Here is a 23235-nt window from a genome sequence, read left to right as displayed (position 1 = left end):
TCTGACCCATGCATTATCAGCTTAGAGAGCCACACATGGGACAGACAACAGCCCACCCTGGGAGAGTCCACGGGTGGGAGCAACCCATCATGCAGAGGAAAACCTGTTTGACCTGGATAGGAAGGGCTTGCTTTGTCGGCCTGCAGAAAAGAGTTGGCTTAAAAGGAGGGTCTCATCTTCTCCTGCAGTGCAGAACGGTCTCGACGGATGGATAGCCCAGAGGACAAAAATTGGTGCAAAGGAGCAAAACTGCAGGGTGTGTTTTCTGGCAGGGGACTCTTGGGACAGGTGCGCTTCCCTCTGGTAGCATCTGAGATGATTTGGTCTAGTCTGATTCCGAACAGGTAAAGGCCCCAGAAGGGAAGACTGGTAAGGGATTTTTTTGGGGGGGGTCACATCAGCAATCTATGCCTTAAGCCATATGGCTATGTGAATGGCCGCAATGTTCGAATCCAGCACTGAGCAACCTGCAGCATCAAGAGCTGCTGTGAGGTGAGCAATCTGATCAGCAAGACCAGCCAGTTTCTCAGTTGGGGCCCCCAAAAGGATGCCACTAAGCCCAGGCGGAGACTGATTTAGAGACCTAGGTGGAAGTGAAGGTGGGACAGAGTGATGTGCAGACAGCCTCAAAGGCGAACCTGGCTAGTGATTCAATATGTCTGTTGGTAGGGTCTTTGAGCGAGGTGCTGTCAGAAAGGGAAAGAATCATACTTGAGGACAGCCGTGGGACCGTAGAGTCGAGAATGGGAGGCTCAGCCCAAGTTTTGAGCAGTTCGGGAGGGAAAGGATACATGATATCCATCCGTCTTCTTTGAAAATATTTTTCCAGGTACTCCTAACTACTGGCTGCAAAATCTCAAACTCCTTATGGTTTGAAAATACCCGGAGAGGGTATAGTTCCTTGATATTGAGGGTCTGAATGACAGAGAGAATCAGACTGTCCATCATGTCCTGCAACTTGGACAGTTAATCAGAATCAACTTCCAAGTCCAACTCTGAGTGGAGGCCGGATCCCTAAGCTGTATAGAGCTCGGGTGAGGAGTGGGATGCAAAAACCATCCTTGAGGACATGGAGGGAAAACCAGAGGAGGAGAAATGCAATGTGCCATAATGGAGGAAATAAAAGGGTGATTCCGGTCCGTTCAGGGGAACGATCAGAGCCCCACCGTTAGACAGAGACCATGGTCTGGGAAACCTTCGTTAGGTCGGAAACAGATTTTGGTCACTCTGGAGGAGAGGTGCACTCTCTTCTCAGGCAGTGGGGGGCTCCTAGGAGGTCTGTATCATGCTACACCTGTACGAAAAGACAGGGGGCGTGGCCAAGGGTAAACTAGACCCCAGGAAAGCCAGTGCCTGTATTTGAAAACACAGCTGGTGGGAAAACGTGGGAATGGAGCGGCTACCATGACCTTGCCCTTGGGAACTGACTGCCCTGAGAATGATGATCTCCGCATGCTGACAAGTGAGCCTGCTGCCAGTAGTCAGTTCAATAGCAGATGAGCTAAGAAGGCCATATATAGACGCCCTAGGGGTTAGATAGTCTGGGGATGGAAGTACCTGTCCAGTTGCAGTCTCGACTCCTCCTTCACAGAATGGAAGACTGTCTTCAGGTGCCCCGAATCGAGGGGTTACTGAAATTGGTCAGTCTCCACCCCCACCACACACATTTCCGGCACCATCTCGTTCTGGTGGACAATCGGGCTGGTGTTAGGTGGGACACCCTGAGACACTCTAGGTGTTAGGGGTATGGTCCTGCTGTGTAGACACGAGAGGGTACTATGTGGATCAGACCACACTGCTCTCTCGGTTTCTATGTTGGAAACCAGAGTGAACGGTTACACTGCTGCCAGTGGAATCTGAAAAAAATGTAAATGATTAATAAAACACAATAAGCCCTAAAGGTACTAACGGTTCTGGAAGCAGACCCGTGCCTGCCTCCTACTGACACCAAGCTAAAACCAATTAGCTTCATGCCAGTTGGTGGGTGTACCCTGTTGAGGAGAAGCTAACTTTTTTGCATACTGGCAGCAGCATACACCCCATGGTCTCCTGTGTCCCCAATGAAGTGACAGAGAAAAATCAGTAACTAAAAGAAGGGCTATTTCACTCACTGCAGGAAAGGAAGTGCTGCTCCCCCTGGATGATCCTGGGCCCACTGATCCTATGCAGCAAAGTTCTGCTAAATACCTTAGAAAATATAAAAACACATAATTGGTTGACCAGATAAGAAATAAAAAGGGTATGTAAAATGTCCGAGACCACCAGAAATTCCTATGTTCATCTCCATTCCAAATCCATGGAAATACATAACCACAGGGAGGTTTCTGTTTGTTCCAAAGTAAACAACATAGTGAAAATGAAAAACCTTCGGCCAATCTGAAGAACTCTAATAGAGAATACATGGCATCACTTCATTGATTACACTAACTTTAAAAAAGAAAGTGACACTGCGATTTGCATAAAACGTGCCGTTCAGGCGCATTTGCTTGATCACTCTCCTTCCATGTTCCTGTCTAACCTCCTCTGAAAATTTGTATTTGGTCATTACTCTGTATATGTTTTTAAATTGAATGTTCCTGTACTATTTTTGTTATATAAAACCTGCTAGTGAAGCCAATATTAGGTTTAGACTACAGGCATCAACATATGTGCTACCCAGTTTACTGTATTGTTGTGGTTCTGCTCTCTAACATAAAAAAAATTATTAAAAGGGGTTCTTTAGAATGAGTCCACCTCGTCTGTCTGATCTAATACTGGAGATATCAAAGGTGCTGAAGTAAGAAGAGATTGCTCACACTGAAGTCCCCTGGTCTTTCAGGTCCAATACTAGAGGTATGAGGGGTGCTGAGGTGAGGCCGCTCACACTGATGTCCATCCTATCTTTCTGATCTAATACTGGAGATACCAGGGTGCTGAGGTAAGAAGAGGCAGCTAACACTGCTGTACTCCATCATGTCTTTCTGATCGAATACTAGATACCAGAGGTGCTGAACTAAGAAGAGATTGCTCACACTGCTGTCTATCCTATCTTTCAGGTCCAATACTAGAGGTATGAGGGGGGCTGAGGTGAGGCCACTCACACTGATGTCCATCCTATCTTTCAGGTCCAATACTAGAGGTATGAGGGGTGCTGAGGTGAGGCCACTCACACTAATGTCCATCCTATCTTTCTGATCTAATACTGGAGATACCAGAGGTGCTGAAGTAAGAAGAGATTGCTCACACTGAAGTCCCCTGGTCTTTCAGGTCCAATACTAGAGGTATGAGGGGTGCTGAGGTGAGGCCGCTCACACTAATGTCCATCCTATCTTTCTGATCTAATACTGGAGATACCAGGGTGCTGAGGTAAGAAGAGGCAGCTCATGCTGCTGTACTCCATCAAGTCTTTCTGATCGAATACTAGATACCAGAGGTGTTGAAGTAAGAAGAGATTGCTCACACTGAAGTCCCCTGGTCTTTCAGGTCCAATACTAGAGGTATGAGGGGTGCTGAGGTGAGGCCGCTCACACTAATGTCCATCCTATCTTTCTGATCTAATACTGGAGATACCAGGGTGCTGAGGTAAGAAGAGGCAGCTCATGCTGCTGTACTCCATCAAGTCTTTCTGATCGAATACTAGATACCAGAGGTGCTGAAGTAAGAAGAGATTGCTCACACTGAAGTCCCCTGGTCTTTCAGGTCCAATACTAGAGGTATGAGGGGTGCTGAGGTGAGGCCGCTCACACTGATGTCCATCCTGACTTTCTGATCTAATACTGGAGATATCAGGGTGCTGAGGTAAGAAGAGGCAGCTAACACTGCTGTACTCCATCATGTCTTTCTGATCGAATACTAGATACCAGAGGTGCTGAACTAAGAAGAGATTGCTCACACTGCTGTCTATCCTATCTTTCAGGTCCAATACTAGAGGTATGAGGGGTGCTGAGGTGAGGCCACTCACACTAATGTCCATCCTATCTTTCTGATCTAATACTGGAGATACCAGGGTGCTGAGGTAAGAAGAGGCAGCTAACACTGCTGTACTCCATCATGTCTTTCTGATCGAATACTAGATACCAGAGGTGTTGAAGTAAGAAGAGATTGCTCACACTGCTGTCTATCCTATCTTTCAGGTCCAATACTAGAGGTATGAGGGGGGCTGAGGTGAGGCCGCTCACACTAATGTCCATCCTATCTTTCTGATCTAATACTGGAGATACTTGGATGTTGAGGTAAGAAGACGCTGCTAACACTGCTGTCCACCCTGTCATTCTTACTAATACTGGAGATACCAGGGAAGCTGAATTAAGAATAGGCTCTTCATACTGCTGTCCACCTTGTCTTTCTGGTCTAATACAGGGGAGGCCACTCACATTGCTGTCCATCCTGTCTCTCTGATCTAATACTGGAGATACAAGATATCAGGGGTGCTGAGATAAGAGGCTGCTCGCATTGCTGTCCTCCCTGTGTTACTAATCTAATACCGGAGATGCCAGGGATGCTAAGGTAAGAAGCGGTTCACCCTGCTGTCCTCCATGTCTTTCTTATCTAATACTGGATGTAATAAGGGTTAGGAGGTACAAAGTGGCTGCTCCCACTGCTGTTAACCATGTATTTATACTTAACACTTCTGATACCAGCGGTGCTGAGGTAAAAAAAAAATGTCTGCGTTGTCTTTCTGATTGCCAAGTGGCTACTGTGACCTGCAGATAGCTTGCCAGTATGTGGTATAGGTTATCTGCAGGTAACGGCAGCACAGCTTCCTACTTCACAGGCTCACAGACACTTACAATGTTACCATTCGAGGCCAAGTGTCTGACAAAAGTTACAAAACGTCGGCTATTTCAATTTACAATAGTGATTGCTTCCGTATTGTGCTATATTTTTCTCTATTCCTCATAATCCACTATAAAAAACACGAAAATGTTTTTCCTAAACCTCCGTGCTACAAGAACTCATGTGGTTGGAATAATTTGATCAGTCCTTCTGTAGATTTATTATACATATCACTAATCACCTTAACTGGCGTCCAAGCTTTCTGAAAAGGAAGCTGATGGTAAGAAGAGACAGCGTGCTTGGGGTTGATAGAACACATGCCCGGTAATACTGCAAATATTTTCTAAGGCCACTTTTAAAAGCCTGTAAAATGATAGAGACAAATAATTTCAATACATACATAAATTATCATGAAGATGGTAAAAGTATCTCAGTCGCTAAACTTTGCATCACTTGATGATTAAGCTAAAAAGAGTTCCAGGTATAGTTTTTTTTTTTTTTGCTTACATAGAGCAGCTATGCTACTATTAACGTCGGGGTTTCTTTAGATTTGACACCACAGTCCTGCACAGATACTTTTCCTTATCTTGCCTTTACTCTACTTTCATTTGTCTATGCTTTTTATGTAATGGATTTGAGAATAACTGCATACAAATTATGTAATTGGAAGTATTGGGTACCATATTTTTCTGACCATTACATGCACCTAGGTTCTAGATGAGGAAATTAGAAAAAAAAATTGAAGCAAAAAATGTGGTCAATTCTGTACTTAATATCCCCTACCCTGGTATATATGGTCCCCTCATCCCCATTCTGGCATCTATGGCCCTCTCATCCCTACCCCAATATGCATGGACTCCTCATCCCCATCCTGGTATATATGGTCCTCTCATCCCTACCCTGATATGCATGGACTCCTCATCCCCATTCTGGCATCTATGGCCCTCTCATCCCTACCCTGATATGCATGGACTCCTCATCCCCATCCTGGTATATATGGCCCTCTCATCCCTACCCCGATATGCATGGACTCCTCATCCCCATCCTGGTATATATGGTCCCCTCATCCCCATTCTGGCATCTATGGCCCTCTCATCTCTACCCCGATATGCATGGACTCCTCATCCCCATCCTGGTATATATGGTCCCCTCATCCCCATTCTGGCATCTATGGCCCTCTCATCCCTACCCCGATATGCATGGACTCCTCATCCCCATCCTGGCATGCACAGCCCCCCTCATCCCCATCCTGGTATGCACGGCCCCCTCATCCCCATCCTGGCATGTACGGCCCCCTCATCCCCATCCTGGCATGTACGGCCCCCTCATCCCCATCCTGGCATGCACAGCCCCCTCATCCCCATCCTGGTATGCACGGCCCCCTCATGCCCATCCTGGTATACACGGCCCCCTCATCCCAATCCTGGCATGCATGGCACCCTCATCTCCATCCTGGTATGCACGGCCCCCTCATGCCCATCATGGTATACACGGCCCCCTCATCCCCATCCTGGCATGCATGTGCTCCTCATCCCCATCCTGGTATGTACGGCCCCCTCATCCCCATCCTGGCATGCATGACACCCTCATCCTGGTATACATGGCCCCCTCATCCCCATCCTGGTATATATGGTCCCCTCATCCCCATTCTGGCATCTATGGCCCTCTCATCCCTACCCCGATATGCATGGACTCCTCATCCCCATCCTGGCATGCACAGCCCCCCTCATCCCCATCCTGGTATGCACGGCCCCCTCATCCCCATCCTGGCATGTACGGCCCCCTCATCCCCATCCTGGCATGTACGGCCCCCTCATCCCCATCCTGGCATGCACAGCCCCCTCATCCCCATCCTGGTATGCACGGCCCCCTCATGCCCATCCTGGTATACACGGCCCCCTCATCCCAATCCTGGCATGCATGGCACCCTCATCTCCATCCTGGTATGCACGGCCCCCTCATGCCCATCATGGTATACACGGCCCCCTCATCCCCATCCTGGCATGCATGTGCTCCTCATCCCCATCCTGGTATGTACGGCCCCCTCATCCCCATCCTGGCATGCATGACACCCTCATCCTGGTATACATGGCCCCCTCATCCCCATCCTGGTATATATGGTCCCCTCATCCCCATTCTGGCATCTATGGCCCTCTCATCCCTACCCCGATATGCATGGACTCCTCATCCCCATCCTGGCATGCACAGCCCCCCTCATCCCCATCCTGGTATGCACGTCCCCCTCATCCCCATCCTGGCATGCACGGCCCCCTCATCCCCATCCTGGCATGCACAGCCCCCTCATCCCCATCCTGGTATGCACGGCCCCCTCATGCCCATCCTGGTATACACGGCCCCCTCATCCCAATCCTGGCATGCATGGCACCCTCATCTCCATCCTGGTATGCACGGCCCCCTCATGCCCATCATGGTATACACGGCCCCCTCATCCCCATCCTGGCATGCATGACACCCTCATCCTGGTATACATGGCCCCCTCATCCCCATCCTGGTGTTCATGGGCCCCTTAGCCCTATCCTGGTATGCAGGGCCCCATGACAAAAGCTTTAAAAAAATAAAAATAAAAAAAAAAACACACATTACAATTACCTTCCTGCACTCCCTCACTCCCGCAGAGTCTTCTTCCAGTGCCAGCAGCTGCTTTATGCTTCTTAAAGGGACTCTGTCACTTGAATTTGGAGGGAACAATTTTCAGCCATAGGGGCTGGGTTTTCGGGTGTTTGATTCACCCTTTCCTTACCCACTGGCTGCATGCTGGCTGCAATATTGGATTGAAGTTCATTCTCTGTCCTCCGTAGTACATGCCTGCACAAGGCAAAATTGTTCCCTCCAAATTCAGGTGACAGTCCCTTTAACTGTGCATGGCAGGGACGTCATGCACTGCTTACAAGCCGAAGGACAGCTGCCGGAATACTCACTGCTCTCCACGCCGGGACTATGGGCCTGGAGGGCAGCAAATATTTACTGCTCTTTAGTAGCGCGCACAGTGTTAGCCGCTGGCCTTCTGCAGCTGCCGGACCTCCACATGTCACCGCTGCTAAAGGGAATATTCACGGAATTCCACGCATATGGCAGTGGAGAGCATTGAATACTCCCTTTAGTAGCGACACAAGTTAAATTTACAATGAAACCTATGTGAGATATATATTTATTGCAGTGGGTACGGAAAGTATTCATTCAGTATTCAGACCCCTTTAAATTTTTCACTCTGCTTCATTGCAGCCATTTGGTAAATTCAAAAAAGTTCGTTTTTTTTCTCAAGTTCTGCAAGGACTTGCCCTTTTCAGACCTGGGACCAGAGGGTAAGTATGACATATGCATATTCCTGGCCAGTGGGCGCAGCCTCGCTTCTATACACTTGTATGGAGCAAGGCTGCACCCATTAGTTGGCCATGCCCTCTAGTCAGCTATGTCACCCAACGAGGCGCTGCTTTGCTTCATACAAGTGTATAGAAGCAAGGCCGCATCCTCTGGCCAGGTGTATGTACAGGTCCTTCTCAAAAAATTAGCATATAGTGTTAAATTTCATTATTTACCATAATGTAATGATTACAATTAAACTTTCATATATTATAGATTCATTATCCACCAACTGAAATTTGTCAGGTCTTTTATTGTTTTAATACTGATGATTTTGGCATACAACTCCTGATAACCCAAAAAACCTGTCTCAATAAATTAGCATATCAAGAAAAGGTTCTCTAAACGACCTATTACCCTAATCTTCTGAATCAACTAATTAACTCTAAACACATGCAAAAGATACCTGAGGCTTTTATAAACTCCCTGCCTGGTTCATTACTCAAAACCCCCATCATGGGTAAGACTAGCGACCTGACAGATGTCAAGAAGGCCATCATTGACACCCTCAAGCAAGAGGGTAAGACCCAGAAAGAAATTTCTCAACAAATAGGCTGTTCCCAGAGTGCTGTATCAAGGCACCTCAATGGTAAGTCTGTTGGAAGGAAACAATGTGGCAGAAAACGCTGTACAACGAGAAGAGGAGACCGGACCCTGAGGAAGATTGTGGAGAAGGACCGATTCCAGACCTTGGGGAACCTGAGGAAGCAGTGGACTGAGTCTGGTGTGGAAACATCCAGAGCCACCGTGCACAGGCGTGTGCAGGAAATGGGCTACAGGTGCCGCATTCCCCAGGTAAAGCCACTTTTGAGCTACAGAGAAGCAGCACTGGACTGTTGCTAAGTGGTCCCAAGTACTTTTTTCTGATGAAAGCAAATTTTGCATGTCATTCGGAAATCAAGGTGCCAGAGTCTGGAGGAAGACTGGGGAGAAGGAAATGCCAAAATGCCTGAAGTCCAGTGTCAAGTACCCACAGTCAGTGATGGTGTGGGGTGCCATGTCAGCTGCTGGTGTTGGTCCACTGTGTTTCATCAAGGGCAGGGTCAATGCAGCTAGCTATCAGGAGATTTTGGAGCACTTCATGCTTCCATCGGCTGAAATGCTTTATGGAGATGAAGATTTCATTTTTCAGCACGACCTGGCACCTGCTCACAGTGCCAAAACCACTGGTAAATGGTTTACTGACCATGGTATTACTGTGCTCAATTGGCCTGCCAACTCTCCTGACCTGAACCCCATAGAGAATCTGTGGGATATTGTGAAGAGAAAGTTGAGAGACGCAAGACCCAACACTCTGGATGAGCTTAAGGCCGCTATTGAAGCATCCTGGGCCTCCATAACATCTCAGCAGTGTCACAGGCTGATTGCCTCCATGCCATGCCGCATTGAAGCAGTCATTTCTGCCAAAGGATTCCCGACCAAGTATTGAGTGCATAACTGAACATTATTATTTGATGGTTTTTTTGTTTGTTATTAAAAAACACTTTTATTTGATTGGATGGGTGAAATATGCTAATTTATTGAGACAGGTTTTTTGGGTTATCAGGAGTTGTATGCCAAAATCATCAGTATTAAAACAATAAAAGACCTGACAAATTTCAGTTGGTGGATAATGAATCTATAATATATGAAAGTTTAATTGTAATCATTACATTATGGTAAATAATGAAATTTAACACTATATGCTAATTTTTTGAGAAGGACCTGTATAACAAATGCATCAACTCCGGTCCAGGGTCTGAAACTGTTGAATCCCTGCAGTGCTCATAGTGCGTGCGCTGGGGGGATTTATACGTCTGCAGTCGCACAGAGTGACTGCAGACATTGATTTGGACCAGACAACCCCTTTAATAGAACCTTTTTTACTAATATGTTGCTCTTATAAGTCTGGTAGCCAGAAATACCTGCAAGTGACTGCATTACCTGAAACACAAGGCCTTTATTGTGGACGGACTCAAGCCCCCTTTGCAGAGAGAAATTGCTCAGTCTGGTATAGTAAGTGCCGTAGTCTCCCACTTGTGCCAGCAGGTTGCCTATGTTTTCAGGGGACGTCCCAGAGATATAGATGCCCTGCTTAACCATGAAGGTCTGAGTAGACTGAAACAAAGAGAACATATGGTAGTAAATTACACCAATTTTGGTAAGTCATTGTATGTGCCTTGCATCTTGCAGTGTAATGAAGGCGAGTGCAGAAAAAGCCTTTTATCATAATCATCATGGATTTTTCCATTGTATAAAGCCTAATTGGTGCGACTTTCCTTGCAGATTGAGGCCTGAATATCTACAACAGACCTGCCAGAAAGCAGTAGTAACATGTCTACATGCTAACGGGAACACTGATCTACCTGGCTGAAGGAGAATGTCGCAGACACTACTCCAATGAGAACGTTCAGCACATCCTTCACCAGCTCCGGTTCCTTAACCATCACATGTACTGGAGATTGCAAAATTGTATTGCTGAGCATTTGGAGATTCCCCTCAAAAATCGTATACATCTTGTCAAAAGCTTCTCGGCCTGCTTCCGTGACGTAGGGGTCTTCTCTTTTACCTGGAGGACTGAAGCATAAATTTCATGAATCTATTGTAATGTCACAGTTTATTACAGCACTTGGGGGCAAGATAAAGGGAAGCTTGGAAGGAAAGATCAATTTAAAGAACCCTCACCGCCCCTAACATGAATTTTTTAGTGAGTCATTGTATCGGTCATTGAAGACGTTGGCCACTTTTTTTTTTTATATAATCAATAACTATTCCTTATGATAGGCCATCAGAGTTTGATCGATGGTGGTGTGACACCCAGCATCCATCCCCACCCATCCGATATTACGGGTGGCGGGTAGAAGCGCTCAGATGCTGTAGGAACACAGCAGCTCTGTCAAAACTAGAATGGCAGCGTAGAAATGGCGGAGCTGCTGTGTTCCGGCCGGCGCTGGTGACCGCTAAGGTCTCACCACCATCGATCAGATTCTGCTGGCTTATCATGAGGATAGGCTATTGATAAAAAGGTCGTGGCCAATCTCATTCAAATAACTATTCTGGAGCATCTCCACTTATAACGAACATTCTACAGGTATTCCTAATAGAAAATTGTAAAGACACGAATAACTGGCCGTTACAATTCCTCTTGTCAAAAGGGTGTGTCCCATTGTCTGGCTCTGGAAGCACTGATTGGACGGTGGCACAATGTGTAGGGACACACCCCCTTGACTGGGTAGCAAAACGGGAAATCTGACGCAGACCAAAGAGCTGTGGAGTGGGGATTCAGATATCTAATGAGACGGAAAGAAGCTTTCGACACATGACAATGCTTACAATCCTATTCTTTCCCAACAGCGGCGTTTACTGGGCCCATATGTGAGGATGGCCTCCCACACGTCAATTTCAGGTGTCACACTTGGCTCCGACTGAGAATCAGGAGTCATATTTGATGCAGACTGGAACCCTTCATCTTCAGACTGATCGATGCTCTGCGGGACCTAGAGGCAACGACATTGGGACACCACAGATCAATGCACCAAGACTACAGAGCAGGGGTAGAAAGTTCAATGTCTGTGGACACGAAATAATGCCTACAAGGCTCTGTAGGGGCCTCAATCGTAGAAGCAATCGCTGCAGCTATTTATTTTTTTTTAATCCGAACCTCACTCATTACTATGAGGGCCAAAGCTCCTAAACTCACCCTAACTGGAACATCAGAACCCTACTGTGGCCAGACTTCTATCACCATGACCTTAACCTCATCCAAATGGACACTCATGCAGAAAACAAGTTGTTAGTATGGACGTTTTCATTAGGCCTATGGTTGAGAAGTGCTTATGGCAGCCGGGTTGGAGTTTCACGTAGTAACGCATAGAAAAGCCACACAATTTAAAGCAAAAACCTGCTGATAGATTACACATGGAATCTCAGGACAGCATGATGTAGGGGCTGAGACACTGATTTCAGGGATGTGTCACTTATTAGGCTGTGTGTTGCTTCCATACAATGAAGGTTTTATCACCAGGAGATAATCCATACTTGGACCATAGACCACACAAGCTTTGGTCCAACCACGTGCCCATCTGTGATAAGCACCTCACTGTCACTAAACAATGTACAGTGGGGGAAATAAGTATTTGATCCCTTGCTGAATTTGTAAGTTTGCCCACTGACAAAAACATGAGCAGTCTATAATTTTAAGGGTAGGTTAATTTTAACATTGAGAGATAGAATATCAAAAATAAAATAAAATAAAAAAAAAATCACATTGTATAAATTTACTTGCATTTTGCAATGAGAAATAAGTATTTGATCCCTCTGGCAAACAAGACTTAATACTTGGTGGCAAAACCCTTGTTGGCAAGCAAAGCAGTCAGACTTTTTTGTAGGTGATGATGAGGGTTGCGCACATGTCAGAAGGAATTTTGGTCCACTCCTCTTTGCAGATCATCATTAAGATATTGAGGCTGTCGCTTGGCAACTCGGAGCTTCAACTCCCTCCATAGGTTTTCTATGGGATTAAGGTCTGGAGACTGGCTAGGCCACTCCATGACCTTAATGTGCTTCTTTTTGAGCCACTCCGTTGTTGCCTTGGCTGTATGTTTTTGGTCATTGTCTTGCTGCAAGACCCAACCATGACCCATTTTTAAATGTCCTGGCGGAGGGAAGGAGGTTGTCACCAGGATTTTATGGTACATGGCTCCATCCATTCTCCCATTGATGTGGTAAAGTAGTCCTGTGCCCTTAGCAGAGAAACACCCCCAAAACATAATATTTCCACCTCCATGCTTGACAGTGGGGATGGTGTTCTTTGGGTCATAGGCAGCATTTCTCTTCCTCCAAACAAGGGAGTGGAGTTAATGCCAAAGACCTCAATTTTTGTCTCATCTGACCACAGCACCTTCTCCCAGTCACTCACAGAATCATCAAGATGTTCATTGGCAAACTTCAGACAGGCCTGCACATGTGCTTTCTTGAGCAGGGGGAACTTGCGGGCACAGCAGGATTTTAAACCTTTACGGTGTAATGTGTTACCAATGGTAATTAACAAGTTCCCCCGTGTAGTTTTAGGCTGATCTGTCGCCTTCCTCATGATCAAGGATACCCCACGAGGTGAGATTCTGCATGGTGCCCCAGATCGATGTCGATTGACAGTCATATTGTATTTCTTCCATTTTCTTACTATTGCACCAACAGTTATCTCCTCTCCCAGCGTCTTCCTTATGGTTTTGTAGCCCATTCCAGCTTTGTGCAGGTCTATGATCATATCCCTGACATCCTGATAGAGCTCTTTGGTCTTGCCCATGTTGTAGAGGTTAGAGCCTGACTGATTAATATAGTCTGTGGACAGGAGTCTTTTATAAAGGTGACTATGTAAGACAGCTGTCTTTAATGCAGGTAACGAGTTGATTAGTATCGTCTAACTGGTCTGTAAGAACAGATCAAATACTTATTTCTCACTGCAAAATGCAAATAAACTTATATAATTTATACCATGTGATTATCTGGATTTTATTTTTGATATTTTATCTCTCAAATCTTAAAATTAACCTACCCTTAAAATTATAGACTGTTCACGTCTTTGTCAGTGGGCAAACCTACAAAATCAGCAAGGGATCAAATAATTATTTCCCCCACTGTCTATACAAAAAGATACACTATCTGCGACAATAAATCATAATTTATTGATATATTAAAAACAAACGTGACAGGAAAAAAAAAAGGGAATAGGGTGGGAATAAACCTCCAAGTGCAGAAAAAGGTGAAGGCTGGGTCTAGAATAAGAATACAGGTCACAGTGATAATGTCATGCATAGAATGCAATGTATTGGAGACAAAGTTATGTAGCCGTATATAGCAATCTATCAGATTCTGTTTTAAGTGGTATTAAAAGCAGGGGTTCCCAGTATAAAAGTGCTTAGTGCAATGAAGGAATCCAGGGGCAGATAAGGCCTTGTACAGCTGTAATGCAGGTATACATGACAGCATATGCTAATACAACCTGACAGTGATCTCACACGTATATTGCATTGTAAAGTGCCATAGAGAATCAATAAAGTAAAAAATCCATCACCTGAAATGGTTATAGTGACAGGGCAGCTGCACAACCCCCACCCCATTTCGCAAAAGCTTCTTCTGGGTTTTCCCTTCATATTTGTTTTTAATTATTATAATAATATCAATAAATCATGCTTTATTACTTCAGCTGGAATCACTGAGTGACCCGATGTTTACCCTGGTTACCAGTGCTAATGTAAAAAAAAAAAAACACTACATACTTACATTCCGGTGTCTGTCCCCCGGCGCTCTGCTTCTCTGCACTGACTGTGAGCGCCGGCTGGCCGTAAAGCACAGCGGTAACGTCACCGCTGTAATCTGCTTTACGGCTGGCCGGCGCTGACAGTGCAGGGAAGACAGACACCGGAATGTAAGTATGAAGTGTTTGTTTTTTTTTTACATTTACACTGGTAACCAGGGTAAACATCGGGTTACTAAGCGCGGCCCTGCGCTTAGTAACCCGATGTTTACCCTGGTTACCAGTGAAGACATCGCTGAATCGGCGTCACACACGCCGATTCAGCGATGTCTGCGGGAGATCTAGCGACGAAATAAAGTTCTGGACTTTCTGCTCCGACCAACGATGTCCCAGCAGGATCCAAATCGCTGCTGCCTGTCAAACAACGATATCGCTATCCAGGACCCTGCAACATCACGGATCGCTAGCGATATCGTTGTGAAGATGGTCAGTGTGAAGGTACCTTTACATTATGCTGCTCTGAGATTAGGTAGAAAAAACCTGCTGACAGATAACAGTAACTTTAAAGGGAGTAGTCCACAAAAAGATAATACATATAGGTTTATAATAAAGCTCTAGAATGTAATAATATGCTAGGCTGTGGGTGAAAAAATAGCTTAGCCAGCCCCGTTCTCCGTAATTTATACACAGAAGGGGGCTGGCTTAGCTGCTGAAATGTACAGTCAATTATTCCCCTCACACACAAGCTTGCTGATGTTTCGACATATATGACCGCTTCCTCTGGAGTACAGGCCGGAAACTATCGCTAACAAACCCAAAGCTGAAAGCACAAGATCGTGGCACCATTGAAAATATACAATGTATTAAAATGTATTATTAGTATGTTCCTTATAAACACATCAGAAAGTCATCTTTGTGAGAGGCAACCTCTTCAGTATCACTATTTTTAGTGATTGCGTTATTAATTTATCGGTCCTGTCTCGGTGTTTCGAACTACTGACCATGGGAACGTCGGGATACACACATACCTTTATGGCCAACCCGGACAGGTCAGCACTGTCTGGCACTGGAGGCAGGTCCAATTTAATGTCCATATCATTTGTCCGAGTGTGGGCAAGGGCTCCGAACAGCGAAACACGAGTCTCCTTCTCAAACTTGTCAGCAGTTGAAAAGTTCTGGGAAAATCGGCCTATGGCGGGAAGACCAGTGCCTGGCGCAGCCTCCATGATCTGAAGGGTATTGCTGATGGTGCTGCCCATGTCACTCTCTTGGTAAGCCAAGAACGCCCCAATGTCCGCCTCAAATACACTCACGTCATAATAGTCATAGCCCTGATACTGAGGCTTTCTGCCCACGTATTTGTTGTTCCGAAAAAGGTCTCGTTTTGGTGGAAGTATCCGAGGTGGCCCGGTTCCTGCGAGGTCCACCAAGAGCTCTAGTACGGCACACAGGTCTGAGACATGGTCAGGACTGGACTTCTCCACTTGTTCCAGCAGCTCCTCCAGACGTTCTGCCTCTGGAGTCATGCCACCAAGGCGCAGATTAAAGGACAGCATTAGCATTTTATTCTTCACAGGCAATTTGGAGGGTTTCGACTGCAGCTTAAGAGTCTCTTCTTGGTACAGGTGGATAAAGAGAGCGTCGTAGGCCAACCTCTTAAACCGCTCTTTGGTTTTCTTCTTGCTTTGGCTCCTAATTCCCAGACCGGTTTTCCATGGGAATCCTGTCAAGTGCGACTCGCACAGGTCACCGAAGAGCCGAGTGATGCTACTCATCGTGCTGGATCCGCGGCTATTGCTCCGGAAAGGACTCTCCTATCCTTCATGGTCATGGACAGTAGGAATAGAGACATCTGAAACACAAAGCACAACGATATATATATATATATATATATACACAACCACAAAGCTTATAGATGCAGCGAGTTAAACGGCTAGTCCTATCTGTCCTGAAAAAAGGAAAAAACTCTGCTTAATCACGGCAGGGTCCAATTCCAGCGACGCCACCACTGCTATTCCCGGTGGGTCATGTGACACTTGTGTCACGTGACCGCTGCAGCCAATCAGCCAATTAACTATTTCGCCAGAGCAGACGTCATCTCTGATGTAATACTGATGACTTACAGCCAATCGCGTGAGCTATTAGGGACAGCGATGTGGGGGGGGGGTTGCGGATCCGTGGCATTCTGCTCTGATCTGACATTAATGACCTGTCCTCACTGAGGTTTAGCTCCCCAATAGCAGAGGAGTGTAAAAAGAAAAAAAAAAAACTTTTTACATTTTTAGTTATAGTAAACAGAATTTTATTACATATAATAAGGACTTGACTTCCCTGTGGTAGAAAATGTAGGACAAAAGGCGACAAAGTGATTTACTGCAATTGGCTTCTCCAGTAAATGACAATCAGAACCAACTCAGCATTGGTAAGGTTTAACTCTCATTTCAGACAATTGCTAACATGTCATAGTAATGTGTCAGAACGTTAGATAAAGCGTTACTGGGACAAGGCGAACCCTGACATAAGGTGCAGACATCTGACGGATATTGAGAATAGTATGTGTATATAATCTCAGCATCACTAACCAGTTGCTTCTAGCTGTCAGATAACGACAGATACCCTGAGATCGCCCAGCAGGCAGAGTAAGGCCTCATTCACATATTTCATTTTTTCTACATACGAGGAAAACAGACCGATTATTCTAGATACAGTGTCATCTGTAAATGGAGAAATTAAAAAAACTGTTTCTCCACCGACAGTTGGTGAAAGCCAGATCACACTCAGATGTCATCCAAGTGCAGTCTGATTTTTTTCACGGACCCATTGACTCGCATTGTCGATTTTGATCCGACCCTCTGATCAAAACTCGGACACATTTCTGATATATTCCATCGACTGCCTAGTCTGAGGAAAAAGTCGAACATGTGCCCAACTCTATAGACTATCATAGTTACAAGTGCTATCTGTGAAAATCAAGGATCACATCCAGCGACCACACAGGAGGCAGAGTGATGGCGATCACACAGGAGGCAGAGTGATGGAGATCACACGGGAGGCAGAGTGATGGCGATCACACGGGAGGCAGAGTGATGGCGATCACACGGGAGGCAGAGTGATGGCGATCACACGGGAGGCAGAGTGATGGCGATCACACAGGAGGCAGAGTGATGGCGATCACACAGGAGGCAGAGTGATGGAGATCACACAGGAAGCAGAGTGATGGCACAGGAGTGATGGCGATCACACGGGAGGCAGAGTGATGGCACAGGAGTGATGGCGATCACACGGGAGGCAGAGTGATGGCACAGGAGTGATGGCGATCACACGGGAGGCAGAGTGATGGCGATCACACGGGAAGCAGAGTGATGGCGACCACACGGGAGGTAGAGTGATGGCGACCACACGGGAGGCAGAGTGATGGCGATCACACGGGAGGCAGAGTGATGGCGATCACACGGGAGGTAGAGTGATGGCGACCACACGGGAGGCAGAGTGATGGCGATCACACGGGAGGCAGAGTGATGGCGATCACACGGGAGGTAGAGTGATGGCGACCACACGGGAGGTAGAGTGATGGCGACCACACGGGAGGCAGAGTGATGGCGACCACACGGGAGGTAGAGTGATGGCGACCACACGGGAGGTAGAGTGATGGCGACCACACGGGAGGCAGAGTGATGGCGACCACACGGGAGGCAGAGTGATGGCGACCACACGGGAGGCAGAGTGATGGCGACCACACGGGAGGCAGAGTGATGGCGATCACACGGGAGGCAGAGTGATGGCGACCACACGGGAGGGAGAGTGATGGCGATCACACGGGAGGCAGAGTGATGGCGATCACACGGGAGGTAGAGTGATGGCGACCACACGGGAGGTAGAGTGATGGCGACCACACGGGAGGCAGAGTGATGGCGACCACACGGGAGGTAGAGTGATGGCGACCACACGGGAGGTAGAGTGATGGCGATCACACGGGAGGCAGAGTGATGGCGATCACACGGGAGGCAGAGTGATGGCGATCACACGGGAGGTAGAGTGATGGCGACCACACGGGAGGTAGAGTGATGGCGATCACACGGGAGGCAGAGTGATGGCGATCACACGGGAGGCAGAGTGATGGCGATCACACGGGAGGTAGAGTGATGGCGACCACACGGGAGGTAGAGTGATGGCGATCACACGGGAGGCAGAGTGATGGCGATCACACGGGAGGTAGAGTGATGGCGACCACACGGGAGGGAGAGTGATGGCGATCACACGGGAGGCAGAGTGATGGCGATCACACGGGAGGTAGAGTGATGGCGACCACACGGGAGGTAGAGTGATGGCGACCACACGGGAGGCAGAGTGATGGCGACCACACGGGAGGTAGAGTGATGGCGACCACACGGGAGGTAGAGTGATGGCGACCACACGGGAGGCAGAGTGATGGCGACCACACGGGAGGCAGAGTGATGGCGACCACACGGGAGGCAGAGTGATGGCGACCACACGGGAGGCAGAGTGATGGCGATCACACGGGAGGCAGAGTGATGGCGACCACACGGGAGGCAGAGTGATGGCGACCACACGGGAGGCAGAGTGATGGCGACCACACGGGAGGCAGAGTGATGGCGATCACACGGGAGGCAGAGTGATGGCGACCACACGGGAGGCAGAGTGATGGCGATCACACGGGAGGCAGAGTGATGGCGATCACACGGGAGGCAGAGTGATGGAGATCACACGGGAGGCAGAGTGATGGCGACCACACGGGAAGCAGAGTGATGGCGACCACACGGGAGGCAGAGTGATGGCGACCACACGGGAGGCAGAGTGATGGCGATCACACGGGAGGCAGAGTGATGGCGACCACACAGGAAGCAGAGTGATGGCGATCACACGGGAGGCAGAGTGATGGCGACCACACGGGAAGCAGAGTGATGGCGATCACACGGGAGGCAGAGTGATGGCGACCACACAGGAAGCAGAGTGATGGCGACCACACGGGAGGCAGAGTGATGGCGATCACACGGGAGGCAGAGTGATGGAGATCACACGGGAGGCAGAGTGATGGCGATCACACGGGAAGCAGAGTGATGGCGATCACACGGGAGGCAGAGTGATGGCGACCACACGGGAGGCAGAGTGATGGCGATCACACGGGAAGCAGAGTGATGGCGATCACACGGGAGGCAGAGTGATGGCGACCACACGGGAGGCAGAGTGATGGCGATCACACGGGAGGCAGAGTGATGGCGACCACACGGGAGGCAGAGTGATGGCGACCACACGGGAGGCAGAGTGATGGCGACCACACAGGAAGCAGAGTGATGGCGACCACACGGGAGGCAGAGTGATGGCGACCACACGGGAGGCAGAGTGATGGCGACCACACGGGAGGCAGAGTGATGGCGATCACACGGGAGGCAGAGTGATGGCGACCACACAGGAAGCAGAGTGATGGCGACCACACGGGAGGCAGAGTGATGGCGACCACACGGGAGGCAGAGTGATGGCGATCACACGGGAGGCAGAGTGATGGCGATCACACGGGAGGCAGAGTGATGGCGACCACACGGGAGGCAGAGTGATGGCGACCACACGGGAGTCAGGAGCTACAGCCTTGTATTAGAGTCCTGAGGCTGACAGCAGCTCCTATGTTCTGCATGCGGACAGTGATAGTATGCTGTGAGCAGTGGCTGACACCGTACACTGCAGTCCATGTTATGAAGCATGGTCCTGGTGCGGTATTAGCTCACTCCCCTCTCACCGGCACATTTCTCCGGCACCGCCGCTTCCACTGCTTGAGCCGCCGCGCTCCATGTCATTCTACTTCCGGTATCTGTCAGGAAACCAGCAGGGTACATCCGGGAGCAGCAGCCAGTTGCTCGGTAACAGAAGCACCGCCGCCTCTCAGCCAATAGCGCTTTGTTTAGCTGGAATGTTTTGAATGTCACCGGGCGGGAACAGTGACCGCACACAACGTTCCGGCTCCCAGTGACAGCGGGGCGCATGCTCCCCTACATAAGGTGACAGCTGTCGCCTGGGCCCATGATCGCTAACGATCCAGCCGGGTGACTGTGGGATCATACTACACGCTGACAGCTCAGCCATGCCTCCGCTTCCATACATGGGTGGAGTCATAACAAGGGGCGCCCCCCAGCACAAGTACTAACTGCACCGTGCACCCCCTTCTCCCACACACAAAAAGGAAAAAATAATATTTGTCAGTGTCACGTAAGAGCAAATCTCAGGCTAGTGATGAGCGAGCTCGAGTGTTATCGCAGTATCTGGGGCGAGCTCGGGTGTTATCGCAGTATCTGGGGCGAGCTCGGGTGTTATCGCAGTATCTCGGGTGAGCTCGGGTGTTATCGCAGTATCTGGGGCGAGCTCGGGTGTTATCGCAGTGTCTGGGGCGAGCTCGGGTGTTATCGCAGTATCTCGGGCGAGCTCGGGTGTTATCGCAGTGTCTGGGGCGAGCTCGAGTGTTATCGCAGTATCTGGGGCGAGCTCGGGTGTTATCGCAGTGTCTGGGGCGAGCTCGGGTGTTATCGCAGTATCTCGGGTGAGCTCGGGTGTTATCGCAGTGTCTGGGGCGAGCTCGGGTGTTATCGCAGTGTCTGGGGCGAGCTCGGGTGTTATCGCAGTATCTCGGGCGAGCTCGGGTGTTATCGCAGTGTCTGGGGCGAGCTCGAGTGTTATCGCAGTGTCTGGGGCGAGCTCGGGTGTTATCGCAGTGTCTGGGGCGAGCTCGGGTGTTATCGCAGTATCTCGGGCGAGCTCGGGTGTTATCGCAGTATCTGGGGCGAGCTCGGGTGTTATCGCAGTATCTGGGGCGAGCTCGGGTGTTATCGCAGTATCTGGGGCGAGCTCGGGTGTTATCGCAGTATCTGGGGCGAGCTCGGGTGTTATCGCAGTATCTGGGGCGAGCTCGGGTGTTATCGCAGTATCTGGGGCGAGCTCGGGTGTTATGGCAGTATCTGGGGCGAGCTCGGGTGTTATGGCAGTATCTGGGGCGAGCTCGGGTGTTATGGCATTATCTGGGGCGAGCTCGGGTGTTATCGCAGTATGTGGGGCGAGCTCGGGTGTTATCGCAGTATCTGGGGCGAGCTCGGGTGTTATCGCAGTATCTGGAGCGAGCTCGGGTGTTATCGCAGTATCTGGGGCGAGCTCGGGTGTTATCGCAGTATCTGGGGCGAGCTCGGGTGTTATCGCAGTGTCTGGGGCGAGCTCGGGTGTTATCGCAGTGTCTGGGGCGAGCTCGGGTGTTATCGCAGTGTCTGGGGCGAGCTCGGGTGTTATCGCAGTATCTGGGGCGAGCTCGGGTGTTATCGCAGTATCTGGGGCGAGCTCGGGTGTTATCGCAGTGTCTGGGGCGAGCTCGGGTGTTATCGCAGTGTCTGGGGCGAGCTCGGTTGTTATCGCAGTGTCTGGGGCGAGCTCGGGTGTTATCGCAGTATCTCGGGCGAGCTCGGGTGTTATCGCAGTATCTGGGGCGAGCTCGGGTGTTATCGCAGTATCTGGGGCGAGCTCGGGTGTTATCGCAGTATCTGGGGCGAGCTCGGGTGTTATCGCAGTATCTGGGGCGAGCTCGGGTGTTATCGCAGTGTCTGGGGCGAGCTCGGGTGTTATCGCAGTGTCTGGGGCGAGCTCGGGTGTTATCGCAGTATCTGGGGCGAGCTCGGTTGTTATCGCAGTATCTGGGGCGAGCTCGGGTGTTATGGCAGTATCTGGGGCGAGCTCGGGTGTTATCGCAGTATCTGGGGCGAGCTCGGGTGTTATCGCAGTATCTGGGGCGAGCTCGGGTGTTATGGCAGTATCTGGGGCGAGCTCGGGTGTTATCGCAGTATGTGGGGCGAGCTCGGGTGTTATCGCAGTATCTGGGGCGAGCTCGGGTGTTATGGCAGTATCTGGGGCGAGCTCGGGTGTTATCGCAGTGTCTGGGGCGAGCTCGGGTGTTATCGCAGTGTCTGGGGCGAGCTCGGGTGTTATCGCAGTGTCTGGGGCGAGCTCGGGTGTTATCGCAGTATCTGGGGCGAGCTCGGGTGTTATCGCAGTGTCTGGGGCGAGCTCGGGTGTTATCGCAGTATCTGGGGCGAGCTCGGGTGTTATCGCAGTATCTGGGGCGAGCTCGGGTGTTATCGCACTATCTGGGGCGAGCTCGGGTGTTATCGCAGTATCTGGGGCGAGCTCGGGTGTTATCGCAGTGTCTGGGGCGAGCTCGGGTGTTATCGCAGTGTCTGGGGCGAGCTCGGGTGTTATCGCAGTATCTGGGGCGAGCTCGGGTGTTATCGCAGTGTCTGGGGCGAGCTCGGGTGTTATCGCAGTATCTCGGGCGAGCTCGGGTGTTATCGCAGTGTCTGGGGCGAGCTCGAGTGTTATCGCAGTATCTGGGGCGAGCTCGGGTGTTATCGCAGTGTCTGGGGCGAGCTCGGGTGTTATCGCAGTATCTCGGGTGAGCTCGGGTGTTATCGCAGTGTCTGGGGCGAGCTCGGGTGTTATCGCAGTGTCTGGGGCGAGCTCGGGTGTTATCGCAGTATCTCGGGCGAGCTCGGGTGTTATCGCAGTGTCTGGGGCGAGCTCGAGTGTTATCGCAGTGTCTGGGGCGAGCTCGGGTGTTATCGCAGTGTCTGGGGCGAGCTCGGGTGTTATCGCAGTATCTCGGGCGAGCTCGGGTGTTATCGCAGTATCTGGGGCGAGCTCGGGTGTTATCGCAGTATCTGGGGCGAGCTCGGGTGTTATCGCAGTATCTGGGGCGAGCTCGGGTGTTATCGCAGTATCTGGGGCGAGCTCGGGTGTTATCGCAGTATCTGGGGCGAGCTCGGGTGTTATCGCAGTATCTGGGGCGAGCTCGGGTGTTATGGCAGTATCTGGGGCGAGCT

The 23235-nt window shown here is 49.5% G+C and overlaps 1 protein-coding gene across 4 annotated transcripts in view; it reads right to left on the bottom strand.

Moving 5' to 3' along the window:
- Positions 1–20211, bottom strand: part of TUBGCP6 (tubulin gamma complex component 6) — a 73884-nt gene extending 53673 nt beyond the window's left edge. For 3 of the 4 annotated variants that reach the window (XM_069764931.1, XM_069764935.1, XM_069764934.1), the window contains exons 1-7: positions 20124–20202; positions 15400–16223; positions 11449–11612; positions 10482–10692; positions 10060–10233; positions 4997–5118; positions 2112–2187 (exon numbers count right to left, since the gene is read on the bottom strand). In XM_069764931.1, the coding sequence (XP_069621032.1) occupies positions 2112–2187; positions 4997–5118; positions 10060–10233; positions 10482–10692; positions 11449–11612; positions 15400–16146 (1494 nt within the window). In that variant the 5' untranslated portion in view covers positions 16147–16223; positions 20124–20202. Of the gene's footprint in view, positions 1–2111; positions 2188–4996; positions 5119–10059; positions 10234–10481; positions 10693–11448; positions 11613–15399; positions 16224–20123 lie in introns of all 4 variants that reach the window. The other variant, XM_069764932.1, reaches the window with a different exon arrangement.
- Between the last annotated feature and the right edge of the window lie 3024 nt (positions 20212–23235).

The sequence above is a fragment of the Ranitomeya imitator genome, chromosome 4 (genome assembly GCF_032444005.1).
Source record: "Ranitomeya imitator isolate aRanImi1 chromosome 4, aRanImi1.pri, whole genome shotgun sequence".
Lineage (NCBI taxonomy): Eukaryota > Metazoa > Chordata > Amphibia > Anura > Dendrobatidae > Ranitomeya > Ranitomeya imitator.
This window is presented reverse-complemented; position numbering and strand designations above follow the sequence as displayed.